The 21,567-nt window shown below is 36.9% G+C and overlaps 1 protein-coding gene across 5 annotated transcripts in view; it reads left to right on the forward strand.

Annotated features, from left to right (window-relative positions):
* Positions 1 to 21,567, forward strand: part of PKP4 (plakophilin 4) — a 222,912-nt gene that overhangs the window by 52,046 nt on the left and 149,299 nt on the right. For all 5 annotated transcript variants that reach the window (XM_076005559.1, XM_076005560.1, XM_076005558.1 and 2 more), the window contains exon 2: positions 17,855 to 17,991. In XM_076005559.1, the coding sequence (XP_075861674.1) occupies positions 17,860 to 17,991 (132 nt within the window). In that variant the 5' untranslated portion in view covers positions 17,855 to 17,859. The remainder of the gene's footprint in view (positions 1 to 17,854; positions 17,992 to 21,567) is intronic.

The raw sequence follows: 21,567 nt of genomic DNA on the forward strand, positions 1-21,567 counted from the left end.
AGTGATGTCTTTCTCCAGCTTCTTTTGTTTCACAGACATCAAAAGAGCAGAGGAAGTAAATTGTATTAATAAGCAATTTGATAAGAAAGCTGTGTTTGGGATCTCGGGGTTCTGTAGAACTTCCTTGAGTGTGTGAACTGCTACATAGGAAAAGCTCTCTCAATCTTTGCTGCTGGTTGAATGCAGAGTAATGTGGACCTGTTGCTCTCTATGGTGAGCTTCCACCCATGACTGAAAGATTTCTGGGTCCATCCCTAGGAGTGGACTTCCTTTGTCTCTGCTTATTATGGCTTTGCCACGGGGGTGGCTGCTGGCTTTCTATTAATACTTTCCCAGAAGCATTTCATTCCTTAGACATTCCATACAAAACCTTGGAAATAGAAACCACTGCATGTCCTAGCCAATTCCTAATTCCCATGGACAGTTCTATCATGGGTTTTGTAATAGTTTATAATTGATATATAGGTAGAAAATTGATACTGAGAGGTCCAGCTGCTCTCAGAGTGGTAGTAGTTACTCGGAAAGAGGAGAGAATTGTTGTACTATAAAATGAGCAGATTGTCTTTTCAGTTTATCTACTCCAGCAAAGTGCCAGCTTGCTCCATTTTTACCAAAGATTAAATGTCTTATTTATCATGGTACTGTGGATGTTCAAAATTATATATGTTGCTGTAATTCTTAGGAGTGTGAGCGTACGCAGTTCTGTGTGGACAGATGGTACTTTTGACACAGCCTTTTTAATCCTAGTAGGCTGATTGGGCATCAAAATTTTATGTTTGTACCATTACCTGAAGTGTAGAAAGATTCTGGGGTGGCTGTGGAAAGTTGTCTAACATGTTGTCTTTCTTTGTACTGCCTGGGTTCTAAATATTTATTAATCATTATTTATTTATACTCTGTAATGCCATACTTTATTGGTGAATATTCTACCTTTCGAGGGCATTAAGTAGATTTTCTTCAGTACCTACACAAATATCTACCTATCAGTGAATTTCAAATTATAGTTTATGATCTTCATATTAATAAAAAGTGAGTTCTCGCCCCCACACCTCCCCGAATTTAAATGACACAAAAATGCATTTAGTGAACTTCACAATATTTTAAACTCAAAATACTTATTTTTGAGACTTGATTATGTCACATTGATTTAGATTCTGATACACGATAGATTATGAATTTGTAGTCAGTACATATTGTTAGACTGAAGTTATCTTTGCACTCTGAATAAAGTGTTAAGCATAAAAAGGTAACAATTTTAAGAGATGTAAACATAGTTCAGTCTTTGAGGGATTTTACCATACAGTTTTAGAACCACCAAATGCTGCTGTTAATCTCTTATTAAATCAGGGGACAGGTATCTGTATATTTTTATTGGAATCAATAATAAAAAAATATGTCTCTAACAGGAAATAATTTACTGTGCATGTTTTTGCTCATTTAATCTGAACAGAAAATGTTTCAATATTGAGATGATCAAGACTTTAATAGCTTTCTAGATTATTACTAGAAGTATAGCTCTGATTTATAGGGTCACATTAAAAGTATGTTTTAGTTATACACTAGGTCTGTAGTTGAGGATTTAGAAATACTAGTGTAACCACACTGTGACATAGGTTGTCTTATCTCCCACTAATGGAATGTAGCTTCCTTGACTTGTGGTTATTTTCCTAAATTCTTCCTTTAAGAAACTCAAAACCCTCACCTAAAAAGAAACAAGTTACTCAACTAGGAAGATCGAAAATGAAATCTGACTCTTTCTGACATTTTTAGTGCCAACTAATGAACAAAAGACTTCTTTAAGGAAGCAGGTTGTTCAGTGGTTCTTTGTGTCAGAATATGACTGATCATTTTTTCCGTAAGTACAGCAGTATAGTGCCAGTTTCTATTTTCAACTCCTTGAATAGTAAAACCTGTTCTGTCAGCAGGCATTTTATTAAGTGCCTCAGCACATGTGCTAGACACCAAAGAAACTACAGGCACAGAAGACAGAGATCCTTGGTCTCATTAAGCTTAAATCTAAATAGATGCGGGAGTGTTTTAGCGAGCAAATGCAAGTGAGTGAAAGTGAGCATTGCTTTTTGTTAAGACATGAAATAGATTGGTTGGGTTTAGAGGGGTGAGTCGCCCAAAAAGAGAGGAATTCCAGAATGCATCGAGGAATGCCTTCTTAAGTATGAGACACTTGCAAAGTATGTGTGTGTCAAAGGAAGAAATGGTTTGGTGACATGGGTGGCAGTAAACTTTGTTTTATACTTGATTGTGGACTTTGAATGACAGAAAGAGCAGGGCTGGAGTCCTGGGAGGACTGCTGGGCTGGGGGCAGCTGGGTCCACTTACCCCGCCTCAAGCAGCTGATTGGAGGCATGAGAAGAGACCTACAAAGAGGTTTATATAAAAAGGGAACTGCTGCCAGCAAGAGTGTTAGGATCCTCTGAGACCCTGTTACCAGTCGGCACAGAGCCTTTTCCCAAATGCTTTAAGGGGATGCTCTTTATTTTCTGTATGTATTGTATTCTTTGGTCGAAAGTGTGCTTTTTGGTTAATTTAATTTAATTCATTTGAATTACTATAATTTACCAGTACTTCAAAACAAACAAAACAAATGTTCTGCCCATAGGAAGAAATGACTACATTGGAGACCTTACTTTAACTTTGAAAAATTTAATCTTTTTATCTGATGAATTACATTTGTTCAGTTAACTATGTCACCTGACTGAATTGTCTTCTAGAAAGCAGTGATAAATTGCGTATATCAGAGACAGAGACATGCACACACATCCCAACCAACAAGTTAGAAAGACATTTTCAAAACAAAACATTTTGTTTTGCAACTTTATTTTTTGTGCAAGCTTTCATACAAAAAACACTATTTACCTTTCCTTTGAAACTTTACATGTGAGGAAGGAGCACATGCAAACATACTGTCACTAACTATACTGCTGTACTCTGCCACTGGATGTTTAAGGGAAAAAAGTCCTGAGTAAACCATATTTAGTTATAAAAATGAGTGATCTTAATGCCAGTAAACATGGTATAGTATTAATTATAACTTAATTTTTAAAAATATTATGATATACCTTGTCTAGAGAGAAGTTTTTCTGGTTGCTTAGTGAAAATTTGAAGATACTCCTATATTATTTTGTATGCATTTGTATACATCTGTGCTCCTGGGGGGGCCAGACTATAAACACATGAAACACTATTATTTCAATAATAGGCTTTATTTTAAAATGTACAAAATAGAAATAATTGCCTAGATGGTTTCTGAATGTCATGCGGAGTACTAAACCATGTTATCTTGGTTCTTGGTTTTGTTTTCTTTTTTTTTTTTTTTTTGAGACAGAGTCTCACTCTGTTGCCCAGGCTAGAGTGAGTGCCGTGGCATCAGCCTAGCTCACAGCAACCTCAAACTCCTGGGCTCAAGCAATCCTTCTGACTCAGCCTCCCGAATAGCTGGGACTACAGGCATGCGCCACCATGCCTGGCTAATTTTTTCTATATATATTAGTTGGCCAATTAATTTCTTTCTATTTATAGTAGAGACAGGGTCTTGCTCTTGCTCAGGCTGGTTTCGAACTCCTGATCTCGAGCAATCCGCCTGCCTCGGCCTCCCAGAGAGCTAGGATTACAGGCGTGAGCCACCGCGCCCGGGTATCTTGGTTCTTGGTTTTGAAGTCTCACTTTAAATCAAACTTAATGCACTGTTTTGTGAAAGCAAATTTTTTAAACAGATCATTAGACATAGATAATATCCCAGAATTAAGGCATTGTTCTGCAAAAGGTGATTTAAACCAGTGAATATTGAAAGAATGGAGTTTAACATGCTCATGGTGGTAGTACAGTGCACTAGCACAGCAGTGGTAGAGATTTGTAGAATGGTTGGCATGTAAAACATTCTTTATCAATTAGAACAGATTCTGACTGTCAAGCTGTGGTGTGCCATTTGGCATGGAGCACTTACTCCATCAGCTGCACACTTACATATTTTTGAATAAGCATGTAGCTGTTTTCATCACGTACCAGAGTGACTAATAGCCACATGTTACTCATGGTGACCAGCCTTTCGTTTATATGCCAAACAGCTGGCATTTTGGAAAAGGGGTTGCTCTTTGGGGAGTATAGCCATGGAAGAGTATAGCCATGGAAGAAAACAAACTTTGTCGCAGAGTTTTGCCTCTGGTGTATCACGTCCCTTTCTTAAATTTCTAAATTGGGTAACTACTCAGCTAGATTATTGTCTGGGGTAAACATCTAGTGGTAGTGGCAAGACCTCCCCCAAATCACATCAGAGCTTTGAAGTCACTGCAGTCCTGAGCCTGTTGTCAGTTGTGTAGTTCTAATATACCTGAATGCTAATTTATTAATTCGTAATTACCAAAATATTCCTATTTGTCAAATAGGCTTCTCCCTTCCAGGAACAGGGTAACTGTCGCTGTGGTGAACTTAGAATCTTGTCAAAGGTAAAGAGCTAATTGCAAGAGAGATTTCATCTCAGGACCATCTCTGTCACTGAGAGCAAAGGTCTTCCTTGTAATCTCACCTTTTTATTTAACTTCCCTGGGCAGGACAAAAATCTAGGTTTTTCCTTTGTGTGCCTCGTAGTAACTGTCCCCTTTTCCAATTCTAACAAGCAAGTATTCTGGATCATAATCATATTCTGTTAGAGTCTGTTCCTTGATTATAGTTTTTGTAGATTATAGAGCTCTTGAGGGGGTACATTTGCTAATTCTTAGTTTATTCCCATACATATCGAATCTTATCGGTTTTTTTCTTTTCTTTTCTTGGGGAAGCCTTGACTTCTTTCTCTCTAGGCTTTAAGGAGTAGCTCCCTATTGCACCTGCATTTCTCCATGAGGATACTGATGCAGAGATGGCGGTAACACCCGAGTACATCTTTGTAGTTTCCTTACACGGTTCATTTGGACAATGAACACAAGGTTTTCTGGGATTACTCTTCATTGGATCCCTCAGGGACCTGGCACATAAAGGGTAGAAGTTGGAGATTTGTTCTTCTTGAAGTCTTCTTAACTACTTCAGTACGAGCGTCGACAGTCACAGATGAATGCGCACAGCCGAGCGTCAACTTTAGCTGACAGCCATGAAGCTGACAGTCACAGCCGTGACTTTTCTAATTTTTCACTTATTAAAATAAAATCGTGAACATTTAAAAATAACGTAATGAAAACATATATGTATATGTTACCTATTCTGATTTACATTACAAGTAAAGCTGCCTGTAAAGTAAAACAAGCTTTCAGTGTTTTCAAGCTTTCCTCATCACACAAGAGCAAAACGGATTCGTGGTCAGTGCACAGCACAAACTATTGTGCGGACTGTGAGTGCCGGCTGTGGGCAAGGTTTCCCGGCCGGCGAGCGCCGTACCGAAGTGTTTAAAAGTCGTCTTTTCCTCACAGTTGGTTCCTAGTTCCTCACCAGGCCTTCCAGACATTTCCCAGTACTCTCCTAAGGTGACACCATAGAACTTTGTCTGCCTGCTGCCTCCACCTCATCAGTGTTCTCTAATCCGAGGTCACATTACCACATGCACTGCGGCAGTGGCACATGATTCGGCTAAACTTTGCCTCAACTTTCACCATCATCTTAGGCAATTTTAAAGGTCATCTCTTCCCTTGCCCTCATCGTCCCTTCATCTTCTCATCTCCAGAGTTTTCTTCCTCTTTTTCTCCCTCCCCCCCCCCGCCCCCTAGTTTCAGAGTGCTGCCATCTCTCAACACTACAGGTACAGGGGGCCAGAGGCATTTGTACCTCCGGTGACTCGCATCTCCCCTGATGACCCACCTCCCAAGCAAAGCTGGTCTCTCTTCTCACCTCTGTGTCGGTGTGTCTCGTGCAGGCTCACTGTTGCACTTACCACACTATGTTTACTCCTTCCTTTCCTGCTAGACTGTGAGCTCTTTCGGCATCTTAATGGTCATAAAACCTAACACCATCTGGTGTATAAATGTTCTTTCAGTGAAAACAGATATGTTGTCATTCTTTCCTCCAGTTTATTTCATGCTCCTATTGAGCAAACATGTATTGAACATGTGTTTCAGGCACTTTCTAGGTGTTAAGAATACGGTGGTGATCCAGGTGAAAATAGTCCCTGCCCTCACTAAACCTGGAATGTGTGGTTGGGATTTGCAGAAAAGTAAAGAAGTTATGTATGATCCAGTTCATTGCATGCTGCATCTGTGATGCAAAATTCTAGAGACTCTGTAATGGTTGTTGTTTTTTCTTATACTTTCTTCAAAAAGCTGCTTGGAGATGTTGAGTGTGAAATTATGTTTGGCTCCTTTAAAATAAAATGTGGTATTAAGCACACAGAATCTAAATGGAATGAAAGAGGCTGAGAGATAACCATCATTCCTCTGACTTTAACTTGCTAAAGACAGGACAAAAAGAAAGTATGCTATTACAACGGAGAAAGATATGGTACTTTATTTTTTTTAATGCCTTTTTAAATCAAGGGTCTTTTCTTTTATTCTAAATAGCCACTTAAAAATTGCAAATCATTAAATACGTCATTGCTTAAATCAGCATTGTTAAAAGATACTATGTCTTTTTGATACTATAATTCAAAACTGGCAATTTTGCTTTTTTACCTGTGCTTTCAGTAAAGCACCTTATAGATTAACATCTGTCCTAAATTGGACATGTTTTAGGCAAGTTGTTATATATCCCAGATGGGGAATTGTTCTGCTCACCCAAAGTACCAAGGTGTATAGTATACCTAGCCTGTTTCTACATGAATGTTCATGAGACAAGCATGAAAAAAATAATTAAAATTGCACCTGGCCTGGAGCAGGCTGTCTTGAAAGTCATTTTTTCCTTCACTTTCAAACTAAGTTTTCAAGAAATTAGTACCCAACTTACAGCCTAACTACAATGGCATGCTTAATTTTGTTGGCAGGAATCTTTATTGAAAAGAGCTCTAATTTTCTGTGCCATTTTCTTAAAAGTACTTGATTAATGTTTTACTTTTAATAGACGACATTGGAAAAGCTGGGGAGAGCCAAATTTTAACTGTGAAGAGTGGCACAATGCCTCCTTTCTTAGAATGTTAATAGATGATCCTCAAAAAATGGGGAGTCTGGTCAAATAAATGTTAAGATGTTGGGTTACAGGAGATTAAGCAGGTTCATTTACTTGATGATTTCTCAGAGTCCTTATAATGTTCTACACCAGTGCTTCTCAAAGTTGGACTATGTACACAAAACACCTGGGATCTTATTTACATGAAGAGTCTAATTTAGTAGATCTGGGTGGGCATGAAATTCTGCATTTCTTTCAAGGTCTGAAGTGGAACCAGTGCATCTGGTACACAGATCACACTTAAAGTGATGAGCTTCTTAGGGATTTTCATGAAGAAACATTCTCTGTAGCATTTCCCAGACTTACTTACCATAGGAACCTCATTTTGAGATACTAGACGTGGTCCATGGAGCATGCTTAGAGAACTTTAAATTTTAAATTGAATGTTTAAAATTACAAATGAATTAATTTATAATTTAAATAGAAGTGTAATGCAGAACTTCTAAGTTATGATTGGTCAGACAGCCTCATGTAAATCCCAAGACACATTTATGTAGAAAGAAAAACCAATGTCATGAGCCAAAAAGACAGCCACTGCATAAGATTGCAAGATATCACTGGATTATATACTTTTCTTATTTATTAATAACCTTATAAATATTATTAAATTCCCAAATCTTTAATTAAACAATTTTACTTTGTTTTTTATTGCCTCTAGTAATTCACATATAAATTACCATATTTTTAAATCCCCATATGTGCTGTGCTAGTGATTTCATTAGTCTTTAATCTTTGTTAACACTAGCATCTGATATGAAAAAATAATGATGAAAACAAATGTTTTATTTAAACAGATTGAGGTTTGATATGGATTACCATAGTCTAATTACAGATGATATAAAATAACAGTCTAGGGAGGTTTTTAGAAATCTATTGAACCTAAAGCAAATTTTGAAATAAAATAGCTTAATAACATTAATTAATACCTTATAGGTGGGCTTTTTTTCCACCTGGGTTCTTCTATTTCCCTGGAATAGTATCCTCATGTATGCATGCTGTTGAAACCCTTCTTTGAGCCCCTGCCTTCTGTATTTCAGCACTTGGTTACTCATTTATCTCAAGCTACATTTTACCGTAGTTTGTTAATTTTTCTTGTCTTGCCTTCTAGACAAGTTGTATGTTGTATGTTGGATTAAAGGTCAGGGTCTTATTCTTCTTCATACTCTAAATAACACCTAGTTTATAGTGTGGTTGATACATAAGTAGATCAATAATGCATTAAATAAATGATACCATTATGAAATAATTCAGCACATAAAATTTAATTTTCTAATTTTATGATAATGTAAATTAAAAAGTTTTTCTCTTTATCTCCATCTTCTGTCTCGATGGTTGTATCATGTATTACTTATCCAGTGAGCCATCCTAAATCTCAGTGACCCAAACAGCTAGTTTTTATCTCTTGCTGTTGTAAGTTGGCAAGGACGTTCTTCTGCTGGTCTTGCCTGGACTGACTCAGGGGGCTGCAGTCAGGTGGTGACTCGGTCATGGCTAGACTAAGATGGCCTGTCTTACGTGTTCTGAGATCTTGGCTGGAATGACTGTCATTGCTGGGCTTCTGTCTCCATGGTATCTTTTAATCCTGAGCTCCTTCACAGCTTAGTGATCTCAGGGTTTCAAAAGAAGTAGCTGCCAGTCCTCTTAAGATTTAGCCTTAGATGTTGCTCAAGATCACATCTGCCACATTTTTGTGATTAAAGCGAGTCACATGGCCAGTCCCAGATTCAAGGGGTAGGGCTGCCTCCCCTGAGAGAAGGAGCAAAGTCACAGTAACCTAGAGTTACTGTCTATTTCTTCCCCCTAAGTTAGATAAGAGCATTATTACCATTTTACTTTCATTAACACCTCGCCTCTCATGTTGACACTTTGTGGAATTTAATCCACAATTTTCCTGAATTGTTTGCTTGTACTGTTTATTGTGTCCTAAACTTTCCTCTATAGTATTTGTTATTAGGCTGCAGAACTTCCTTTTATTCAGCATTATGGCTGGGTGATTTCAGTTACAAACTTCCTTTAAAGATTTTGGAGACAAAGTCCTTGAATCCTTGTATGTCCTAAAAAGCCTTTATTTTGCCTTCGTATTTGAATTGTAATTTTTAGTCAGTACTTGGAAGCTATTGCTCAAATCTGTTATACTTGAGAAGAGGTCTAATGCCAAACTGATTTTTGTTCCTTTTTTTTTTCTGTAGTAACATTTATAGTCTTTCTTTATCCTTGAAACCTAGAAATTTCAATAGGTCTAGATGTAGTTTATTTGTTTCATTCATTTTATTTACTTATTTGCCCCATTTTAAATTATTTGTTTTCAGCTATGGGAAGTTTTCGTTTCTTACTTCTTGTAGTATTTCTTTAGTCTCTTTTCCAAGTTCTCAGAGTAAATAAATGTCACTCCACAACTAATCTCTAGTCCCCAAATTATTCTTTTACCTTTCTCATCTCTCTCTCTCTTTTTTTTTTGTCTCTGAATTATTTAGAGAACTCTTATAAAATACTTTTTCAGATAATTCATTTTGCTTTTCATTTTATCAATTGAGATTTTTTTTTCCATCCTGTAACATTTTTTTCAAAGTCTCTGGCTGCTTCTCTTTGTCACGTACAGTTTTCAATTTAAACACTAAGGATATTAGATTTATTTGTTCCACTTTACTTTCTTCTGCTTAGGGAGTCTTAGGATGTCCCTCCTGGGCATCGGTGGCTAGCTGAGACCTGCGGTATCCATGTCTCCAGTCCTGTTCCTTCATTGCCTGTGGCAAAGTGCTTGGGCTCTTGCAGAGCAGGGGCTTATGGTCTTGCTGACTGTCTCTCTCTCCCCTGATCAGCCTGACCATGGCCCCAGGCCCGAGAGCCTAAGAGTCTGGTGTCTGCGGGGCTTACCCCATGCTCCAGCCTCCAAAGTCAGCCTTTGCCTCTCTGTGTTATGGTTTCCTCTGGTTAACTTACCACAGGTCTGTAGCAGTTACCTTTCTGACATTTTGGCACACTGATGGCATTTTTAAAATTTTAAGACCGAATAATTTTCTTATCTTAGAAAAGAGAAAATGCCTTTTCTGATATTTCATGGAGTGGGGAGTTGGAGAAAAGTGGAAATTTGTGTTCTTCTTGCCTCTTGATCCAGTCAGCCCCCCTCAGAGTTTTAATTAGATTTTCTATTGATTACCTCCATCCTATCTTGGTACACCCTTTGATAGTCAGATACAACTCTGCATTTATCATGATTTCCATTTCTTCTCCTCCTTTTCTTTCATTATAGCACCTATGTGCTATGAAGGATCCCAAATCTTCAATTAAAAAAAAAAAAAAAAGAACCTGTAGTACTTTCTAAAAGGATTTTCCCCCTTCATTTTCCATAAGATTTTTTGGAGAAAGGTTGAAAATATCCAAGTACAGTTCATATTTATCAAGATAGAATTTCTAGTTTTTATTAACAGTTTTACAGTGTTTTCCTGTTGTTACAGGAAAGTCAATACTGCATAACACCAGGGAACACTGTTCATGTAGGACACAATGTGAGCGGCTTTGTGGGTGTGTTAGCAGTGTTGGCCCTGATGTTATTAATGTATGTTAACTGTGTGTTTTATTTTCAGAAATTATTATTAAATGGTGTACAGGGTCGAGGGCATGATATTTTGTAACTTAGGCCCCTTATTGTTGAAGTGAATTTCTTGTAGGCATTTATGCATTGTAAAATTATATTTAGTGTAGTTTTAAAACCAGAGGTAGTTTAATTTTCTTAAAAATGGATAATCTTTGGTATTTAAACTACTAAATACTACTGTATTCTAGTTATAAACTTATATTCTAACTTATTTTATAAATCACACCTAATAATATATCATGTTTATTCTACTATATTAATCTTGTTCCATTTTCATGAAAAAAAGCTATGAAAGAGCACATAAGATGTATATACAGTTAAAAGTATGAAAAAGGAAACAGATCCTTGTGACTACTGCCCATATCAGGCCAGTACCACAGAAACTCTTCATGTACCCCTCTGAGATCAGACTCCTCACTCTCCATGGAGGTAGCCACTTTTCTGACCTTGGTGCTTGTCATTTCCTTATTACCTATGTGTGCATCCCTAATAAACATAGTTTTATTTTGCCCCTTTGCTAAAATTTACATAAATGGAATTCTGTTGTTTGTATTCTTTTGCAACTTCTTGCTCTTACTTGGTGTTATGTATGGTTAAGAGAGTCATCCTTGTTTTATAGAGCTGTGGTTCATTCCTTTATTGCTATAGGTGAAACACATTTCATGAATATATCACAATATATTTACCCATTCTACTGTTAATGGTCACTTGGGTTGTTTGCAGTTTATGCCTTACAAAGAGTGCTTCCATGAACATATTTATATAACTTTCCAAGTGCCCATGTACAAGTGTCTCTACTTAATCAGGAATGGAATTATGGGGCTACAGGATGTGTATGTTAGCAGTTCAACTAGATAATGCCAAAATGTATTCCAAAGGGGTGGTTCCCGTTTAAGTGTTTTGCCATTCTGACATGTATTGATTATCTCATTGCAATGTTAATTTGCATTTTTCTAATTACTAATAAAGTTGAGCACCTCATTATTGGCCATTTAGATTTCCTCCTTTTTTAAAGGCCTATTCACACCCTTTGCTTATTTTTATGTCAGTTATCTTTTGAATATAAAAATAAATTCTAAAGTCAGAACACTTTACTACTATGCATAGATTATTCTCTAGAATTACTACACTGTTTGGCACATAGCTACCTTCTAAATAAACTCTTGCCAAGAAATTTGAATTTTTTTATGAACTGCCTGATTATAAGGTTAGTATGTAACTAACTACCTCTAATCCTCTTAAAAAGTTGCAGCTTTCGGTAATGCTTCTATTTCTAGGCAATTTTAAAAATATAACTGCGAAAAGTTTATCTAATACTCCTTTTAGAATTCTAGACTAGATTCCATATGGTCCTGAAGATGTTTAACTTTTTAGGCATATTCCTAATTTTCCAGTACTTCATTATTCATTCTTTACTTTTGTATTATCTTTTCCAGTTTCATTATAAGTAAAGCAAAGAGAAACTTAATTTTGCTATATAATAATATTCAGTAATTTTTCTATTTATTATTAAAGTATTTTATCTAATGCTTATTTGGTGAACATTTTTATCCTACATTAGTATCTTTATACTTTGAATCAAATTTAAATATTCACAGTTTTTTTAACCTTTATTTTTTCTTAATTTGTTCTTAGGCCTCATTATTTTATCAATTTTGAAATTGTGGTTGTCATCAACATATTTTCCTGAGTGTTCAAAAAGAGGTCACAAAATCTATATTATGCTCCAGACTACTAACTTAAAGGAAGGGAAATACAAGCAAAGTCCAACTTATTTTACTGGATAAGATGAAATAAATTATACTTATTATACTTTGACCAAAAATTATCAGTAAGGAGAGTAGAAGAGATTAAATAGAGGAAAACCCAGTATTTCGTTGATCTGTCATCTCAGTAAGATTTAGCATAGAAGTGATTTTGTGGACTAGTATCATTTGTAGGAAAACAGATTATATGCATTGAGTCATAGGTGTGCCTATATATTATTAATATATCTATTAACCTGCAAAGAAAGCCCTTTGGTAGTCAGAATATACGTGGCTTACAGCCTTGAGCAGAAAAATTGCCTGTTAATCAGTGATATAGTTCAACATAAGATACACACACGTGTGCACATGCACTCACACAATACTATAATGAGTTTCGTATAAGGGCTGCTTTGTCTTCAGTAAAGATTATAATGAAAACAAAACTTTTTTTTTTTTTTTTTTTAAACAGAGCCTCACTGTGTCACCCAGACTAGAGTGCTCATGGCATCAGCTTAGCTCACAGCAACCTCAAACTCCTGAGCTCAAGCCATCCTTCTGCCTCAGCCTCCCAAGTAGCTGGGACTACAGGCATATGCCACCATACCCGGCTAATTTTTTCTGTTTTTAGTAGGGATGGGGTCTCACTGTTGCTCAGGCTGGTCTCAAACTCCTGGTCTTGAGCGATCCTTCTGCCTTGGCCTCCCAGAGTGCTAGGATTACAGGTGTGAGCCACCACACCCGGCCAGCACACACCTTTTCATAGTCAGTTTTCCTCCAAAAAATATTTTAAAGGGCTCAAAAGAATGCAGTCCAACAATATGATTAAAATCAAAACCTGGACAAATAAGTTTATTAAGTAAAGGATAGGATAAAATAAAATAAGAACACAGATATGTATAACCGCACGTGTAAGAGTTGGTGACAAATTCATCTTTGAGCTTTGTTACAGGCAAACAGGGAGAAACAGCCAGTGGTATGATTTCAGTGTCTACCATTCCCTTAGGAAAAGCACGTCTTCCTGGCTTTCAGATTCCTGTTACAGAGACAGTCTGGTACAGTGGACAACATCCTGAAAATGAACATTCACATCAGTTCAAAATGTAGAAGTTGTTTTATCTCAGTGTCAGCCTCAAGATTGAGAGTTTCCTCTGTCTAACACACACCCAGTGCAGCATCCTCTCTACACCATTCCTGCTGCATAATCCTCGGGACTCTGGTCAAAGACTTCTCATCTTGGGAATGTACCACCTTCAGAGGCAATCAGTTTTGACTGTTGGCTCCAAAAGGAAAGACCTTCCTTGTTGCTCCAACCTTTCGTTTGATTCAAAGTATAAAGAGAGTAACAATATAAGATAATATGCATTTGTTTCAAAACCATTAGTTTTTTGTTTAGCTCTTGGGACTGTAACTTAAAAAGTCTACTCTTCCTTGTCCATGCAGTCCCTCATAGGTTTATAGGCATCTGCATAGGCTTTCTCTTCCTTACTGCAGACTTTCTTTTGTTGCCATTAACTGTCCCTCCTATGTCTCCCACTGAGCCTCGAGCTCATAAGAATGTTAGCTGTTGTCATTCATTTCATTCTTGTTCCTTTGCCTGGAAATAATGACTGGATCCCCTAATACTCTACACATCTGTATTGAATGGATACACCATGTCCATTGCTGTTAATGTGCCACTCATAACTGGAAGTGGGTAGATAAGTTCCAAGGAGCCTGAAGGAAAATTGTACACTCACTCGTCCCCCTTCCTATTATCCTAATGACTTATATCAACACAGCTTTAGATCACCTTTGCTTGTGGGCAGACTTGCTTCACTCTTGGTTCCCTCTTTTCACTCTTGAGCTTGAAGTGCCTAAGTTTTTTTCCCAATGTGCTGCTAATCTCACCTAAATACAGGACCCTGCACTTATCCCTGTTGTTTTTATCCCATTAGTAGCAGCTCATTACTGCAGCATAGCAATATGTATTTTGTATTTTAATTTTATCATCTGGTAAATTCAGTATTCTTCTTAGTCATTGAAGAGTGTGAGCACGCCATGTATATTATTATTGATATTATGACTAGAATTTTTTGTAGAATTGTGTCAAGGTCAGAACTCTGGCATTACATTAGAAACCTCTATAGATTGATACATTTCTTTCAGCTATTTACAGGTTGTTGGAGTCAGAAATTGCCCTGATTCCAGCCCCATTTCTATGTTAATTGAAATATCATGAGGGACTTCTAATATTATACATGCCTCACTGGAGTCTGGACACACTGCATTTCCATGGTTACACTGCCACAGACAGGAATTAGACCAGCTTAACATGACTTTTCTTTGGTATGCCCCTTTTTGGTTCTCACAAATCACCTCTTGGATAAAATCCTTTTGAGAATCTCACCCAAGATCTGTGTCTAGCTCTTTAGTTTATAATGTGAAGAGTCTACCTTCTCTTTTTCTAAAAACAGCCATGGCATTTTCCTCCTTCCAGTTTTCTAGCACATGATTCTCTGGGATTCTCTGGAGAGCCCTCAGAAATGGTTCAGAAGCCTATTTGTAAATTTTCCTCAAGTCTCCAGAATGTGATCCCTCAAATCAGGCAAGCCAAGGTCTCTGAGTGAAGCATGAGGTCTAATTTCTCACAGTCTCTTTGCTATCTATGTAAGTACTTTTTGCTTTTCTCCTTGCAAATGGGAAGAAGTCATAGTATTTTTCTGTGATCCTAGTCTTAGCTTTATTCCTTCCAACTCATTAAAAGATCTACAATTATGAGAACTATAAGAAAACGGACAGAAACCTTTACTAGGCTCATAACTCATCAGAATTGTGGCACCCCTCCCCTGCCCCATGTTGTTTGTAGCATTTTGAGACTGTTCCAGAAATCAGGGTTAGGGAGTGTCTCACCCTCAGTAAAGCGCAAGTACCATGGTCTTCATTCTTCGTCCCCTGAATGTCCGTGATCACCTGGGATGTATCCTGGTCTTTGAGGAATCAGAGAATAAGACATCATCCTGCCTATGAAAATTTCCTATCCTGTGGAATTTCTTAGTGTTACAGCAGTTTCCTTTACAAATTTGTAAGTCCTTTGAACCTCTTCCTCTTGACTTCAGTGTTATTACTTCATCATTTACATCTTGCTATACTTTGCCTTGGTCTGATTCATATTTTGCTGCATTAATAAATGATAGGCCACTGGTGGTCAGTGACCCTATTGTGCTTGTATCTCCTTATCACCCTGCGTCACACACGGGCAGAGCAGTACTCAGAAAATGCTCATTTGATTTCATTGGCTCTATGTAGTCAGGATCATCAAAATAAATATTGTGAAATTGAGTATGATTGGCTCACAGTGATGTAATATAATTACAACAATGTAATGCTGTATCTTTTTTACAATAAGGCTCCTTCTACATTAATAAATAATTACTTCCCCAGTGGCATCTCTATTTCTCCTTTCCTCAAATTATCTTTGTTCACTGAATTTTTGCTTCTCTTTTTCTTTTCACACATTGGTTGTTTCATGATATTATATTCTTGACATTTAAAATTTCTAGTTCTTGGCATTATTTGTTTCACTGTTGCATAGTAACATTTTTGTTCTTTGCAACCATCTGCTTATTTTAAGGTGTGTAATTTTTCAATGGCATAGAATACTTTCTTATCTTTACTTGCCTTAAATGCTATTCTAGGATATTTATGTGTGGCATTTTTTTATAGACTTTATATCTTTAATGAGCACTTGATCAATACAGAAAGAGGAAATTTTAGCCAGTTATTAATATTTTAAGTGTTTTACATCTCAATAAGTATGTCAAATATACTAAGAAATAAAGATTTCCATGAAATTGTTCTATTGTGTTGTGTAAAGAATTAGTAAACCATTTTTATCAGTGAGGAAAGTGGGGCTCAGCAAGGTGGAAACATGTCCCAGGGCACTTAGATTTTGATCAAAGATCCACTTATTTCAAGCCTGAAGATCTTCCTGCTATTGGTACTTGAGAAGATACTCCTCTTCACAGATCAGGGTTCACCTGGCACTTAGGCACCATGAAAATGTGAGGTAGAGAAGTTTCCTGCTAGAGTAGGCATGAGAACTCCCCATGAGGATGGCATCAAGGGGGAAATGCACAAATAAACTAACCAGATCCACTGTGCACTTATGCCTATTAATATGTAAGAATAAAGCAACCACCAGCAGGAACCTGGACCCTAGACCCTCTCCACTAACATGGAAGTCAGGAGAGTAGGGAATAAGATGGGAGCTCAGAGGATACGTACATCTCCCCTTTTACTTATAGCTTATGAATCTGGAAATAAACATCAGGCTAATAATGAAATTTGAGTTAATTGGGGGGAAAACTCAGATCAAACTATAGAATTGAACACTGTGGAAGTTAATTGATAAAAAATTAAAATACAATTGTAGAGTGATATTTAGGAGAAAACTATGAAGAATATTGGGAAAAATATTGATAGTCTCAGATGTCCCTATATGAGTACCCAGAGTAACACATCTAAACATATATGGTCTCCTGGGCATCCTGGACTTGGTGAGATTTGCCTAATGGCTGGGATGAGACAGTGGAAAGATGTCATCCTTCATTCATATATTCATTTATTTAGCAACATTAATTGAGCATCTATTATATGTAATGCCAGGCACTAGGCTAGTTTTATGGTATAATACAGACTGTGCTCTCAGGAAGACAGACTGACATATAAACGTTGTTCAAATTTTGATAATATGTCATATGAGCATCTTTTCCCACTATTTTTCAAAATTGTAGAAAGTCCATATCAGGTCAGTAAATCTCCTAGTAAATACACTGCTCTCAGTATGTATCCATCGTCTTAGGAGAGGCACTCCATCTCCTGCCAAGAACTTACTCTTCTATGGGCCTGAAAAATAGGTTTTCTTTTCAACGCCATCTCCCTAGCGATTGTTACCTTTGGATAATCAGATTCCTCTAAAGAAACCAAGCTGGCTATAAGACTCCAAGGGTGTCCTTGTTGCTAGTTATGAATGCATTGTATTTCTTTTAAATAAGCAGACTTTTATTTATTTTTTAAGCCTTCTTTGAGTTTTGACCTTTTTTTTCTTTTTCTATTGCATAAGCCTTTTCTGTATCTGGTACGACATCATTGCTTCTTCCATCAATTAACATTTGTAGATGTCTTTTTGTGTGTTTACTTTTTTGAAAACTGACCCTCATAATAATCTAGGGTGTTTATTATTTAGTTTCCTGATACATTAATAATATTTACCTGATTTGTTATCTGCTTAGAAAACTTAGCAATTTAACAAGCTTCTGATCATTGTGTGGAGAAGTTTACTGCCGTTGTTAGGAGCCATCTGCAAACCCTCAGCCCCTGCCTGTTCCTTCAAGGGAGCCCAGAAGAGAGTGTTAACCCTTTGCCTGCTTGATTGCAGGAGGAATGCCAGCTCCTGAACAGGCCTCATTGGTGGAGGAGGGGCAACCACAGACCCACCAGGAAGCTGCCTCCACTGGCCCAGGCATGGAGCCCGAGACCACAGCCACCACTATTCTAGCTTCCGTGAAGGAGCAGGTACATACTCTTATTGAAATTCACAATGAATTATTTCTTCAATGCCTTTAAAAATTAATCTTTGGATGTGTTTTAAATTTGTCTAACGTCCTTGACGCCTTCACGTTTTCTAATTATAAGGTGTTTACATCCCTGAGTACATTGGGATGACTGGCATGTAGAGCCGCTCCAGGTGCCAGTCAGAATCGGAACATGCAGGATACTTGTGCGTCTGCAAGTAAGGACAATCTCGATGGTGATCGGTGTCTGTCTCCCCCACATTGCAGAGTGTGTGCATGCACGCAAAGCTGTGTAAAGCGTAGTTCTCAGTGATGGCTTTCCCAGCAGGACTCTGGCAACCTGAGGCCTGTCATACCTATAGATGTTTTGGATATTTTAACGTAGGTATCGTATAGGGTTGTCTCTGTGAGTTTTGGATAAAGGCTGTATTTGTGTGTTTGTCTGAATTTAAGTATACTCATTTTGTGAGCTACTGTTCTAAAACTTGTCAAACTGTGCCAGTTTGCTTCAATGTCATGTTTATGTTGATTTTTTTTTTCAAGGCACTAATATTCTTTATCCTTCAAACCCAAGTAACCTTCTAAATTAGGTCTTGTCTGTTATGCTTAGAGAAATTGGAAGTCTGGAATTTAATTTCTTACGATTTAAAAGCTTAATAAGGTAAATGTAAATTTAAAGCTCCAGGGATAGTTTTCTTTTCTGCCCTTTCCCTTCCCCCAAAAAGTTATATGCCCTTTCTGAGAGTAATTCTGTTGGAATAATATAATATTAAATTTAAAAAATGTTTAAGTCACTCAGTGTTATTTTTATCAAGAGAGATAAACCAAATATTATATATTTCCTGAGATATTTTTAAAAAATCAGTATCAGCAGCTCAAGTGACTAATGACAAAAAGTGAAGTATTTAATACCTTATTATTTTGCTATTTGCTATAACTTGGAATGTGGCATGAAAGATTGCTCCATAACTATGACATATGTCTAATCTGACATTAGAACTGTATTTTTAGGAAAAAAATGATTTCACAACGTATTCTACTAGTGAGATGTCAAAATATTTTCTATTCCTCACTGAAATTTGAAGTTTTTAAGCATTCCATAAACTAAGAATCTGAGAAGACACAAGATATAGTCAGTACCATTTTCATGGTTCCACCAGCTAAAGAATGTCTAAGCTCTGTCACCTTGGGGGAGAAAGAAGAACTCTTTTCCAATAGCACTTCACAGTTGACCTAAGGAACTGTAGGTGAGAAGGTTCTGATTTATTTGGGGCTCTTAGCATATTCTGTGTTTTTGGTGAAACATGACAGTACATTTATCAAAATGTCCAGAAGTGACTCAAAACTGGAAACTGTATGCAGTAAACACAGCAATGGGAAATTTGTGTTTGTACCTTGAGACCAGGTATTCTCCATGTGGAAGAAAATATGGAAACTTAATGATTTGGGCACTGGAATTCTTTGATGGTCTCAGATGACTTCAAAATTTTATTTTTTGGCAATTAATTAGTGTTCCGAATAAATATTTTGTGGGAGATAGCAAGAACAGTTCAGTTCCCCATGCTAGTCAAAAATTAAAGCATTTCTCTTATTTATTAAAAGAATTATGTATCTCCAGATTATTTCGTTAGTGGGAGGATATACTCAAATCTTTGCTTCTATCCCTATTCTGAGAAATCAGGATCCATTAATTTAATTTGCAGTTTCCATACATGATTTCTTTTTTAAAAAAGTGTCATTATTCAGTACTTAGCATTTCAGTCATTCATCCCAGGACACCACATCTGTTTCTTGTTCCAATATAACTCACCTGGTTTTAAATAGCTCCCATAGGGTTTTTGTGGCACCAGGCAACATATATTTGGAGTAAAGATATCTTAAGATTCTCCTAAAATGTGTTACTCCCTATCATCTGCCCAGTGGGACAGAGCATAGGAAAGTTAGATGTGAATAAGGGAACTAATTACTACTCCCCTTATATGTTTGATTTAAAAATACTAATTAGAGTGTGGCACTCTTAGCCTACATGTTACACTCAAATGTAATAATTAATGTCGATCATGTTTTGTATCAAAAGAGCAATATTCTTAGATGCTCTTTAAAAAAAAAAAAAAAAACCTCAGTGGCATGCCATGTTTATAACCATGATATGGTGATATCAGCTCTGCCAGTCTCAAAGAGCAGACCTTGTTTGGTGGCAGAGATGTCTCAGGAATGGTGTTTCATTAGGGTAGAGAAGAAGGAGACCCCCTTAGTGCAACTGGGTAGATGGCCTAGGTTTCCATTCTGGCTTCTCTGCTTACCATGTGATCTTGGGAAAATGTCTTAACCTCTCCATGCCTCAGTTCCCTCAGTTATAAAATAGGGATAATAATAGTTAGTGAGGACAGTAAAAGCTTACAACAGTACCTGGCACCTAGTAAGGGCTACTGTTACTGTTATGGACATCTCTACATAATGAAAACAGGCTCCTCTTGGGAGAGCGGGTGATTCTACTTTTTAACCCTTTGTACTCGCTTGCTTTTTTCTCAATTTCTTTATTCTACTCGGGATTTAATTTTTTAAATACCCCAGATTTTACAAAGTGTGGCAGTAGAATAAAAAACTGGAGTTTCTTTTCATACAAACTTATTTATTTGGATTTTTTTATATTTCAAATTATTGATACATTCAAAAAGTAATTTTAATCTCTATAATTTTTGCTAACCGTGTCGAGTCACACTCGACATCCGAGTGCAAAGGGTTAAATATATCTAGTGATTCGGTGAGTTTTTTTTTAAGACATTGACATCAAAAGACCAAAAAATACTTTCTGATTATTGAGTATTGTTTGTGCTGTGATGGTATCGTACTTATGCACAGCATTAAACTTTCAAAATTTTACCATACTGGTCTCACAAATCAGAACAGTTTTACATATCTGTTATAAGAAAGAGAGCATGCGAAAATAAATTTTATGAACATGCTGATTTATTGCAACCCCAAACATAATGTCATGGCACCTGGTTAAAGAATTACAAAATAATATCTTTTAACAGTAACCTAAATTTTGAGAGGAAAAGTCTAGGTGGTTCTTTATAGTAAAGCACATCCAAGCCAGTAAAATACCTCACGTGTATTCCCCCTGGGTAATTCACGGTAAGTGGTAAGGAGGGAAATGGCAAACAACCAGTAGTGGTCTTGTTAAGAAACCATTAGTCTGTTAAATATCTGAAATTGGATTTTAGGGTGTCATAAAAACACTGAAATCTTGTACCACTCAGCCATGCTTTCCCTGGAATTCTCTAGTGCCAGAAGCTGTTCCTTTTTCTTTGGCATAATGCTAGAATTTACTTTCTTATTCTTTTATAATATGATAACCTTTCACATTGATGTTAGTCACAAATATGCATACCTGTGCAGGTACAAAAAAAGTCCTTGCTCTTTTGCTGGTAGTAAGAAGGAGCCTGCTTCCATTCAAATGCTACCTCTTTCATGAAACCATACTCACCCCAACCTGAAGTGAAATCAGATCTCTCTCTTGATCTCCTTGAACACCTTAAACCACTGCTGTGACTCTTAATCTTATGCTCCTTTG

This window comes from Microcebus murinus, chromosome 8 (genome assembly GCF_040939455.1).
Source record: "Microcebus murinus isolate Inina chromosome 8, M.murinus_Inina_mat1.0, whole genome shotgun sequence".
In the NCBI taxonomy this organism is placed as follows: Eukaryota; Metazoa; Chordata; class Mammalia; order Primates; family Cheirogaleidae; genus Microcebus; species Microcebus murinus.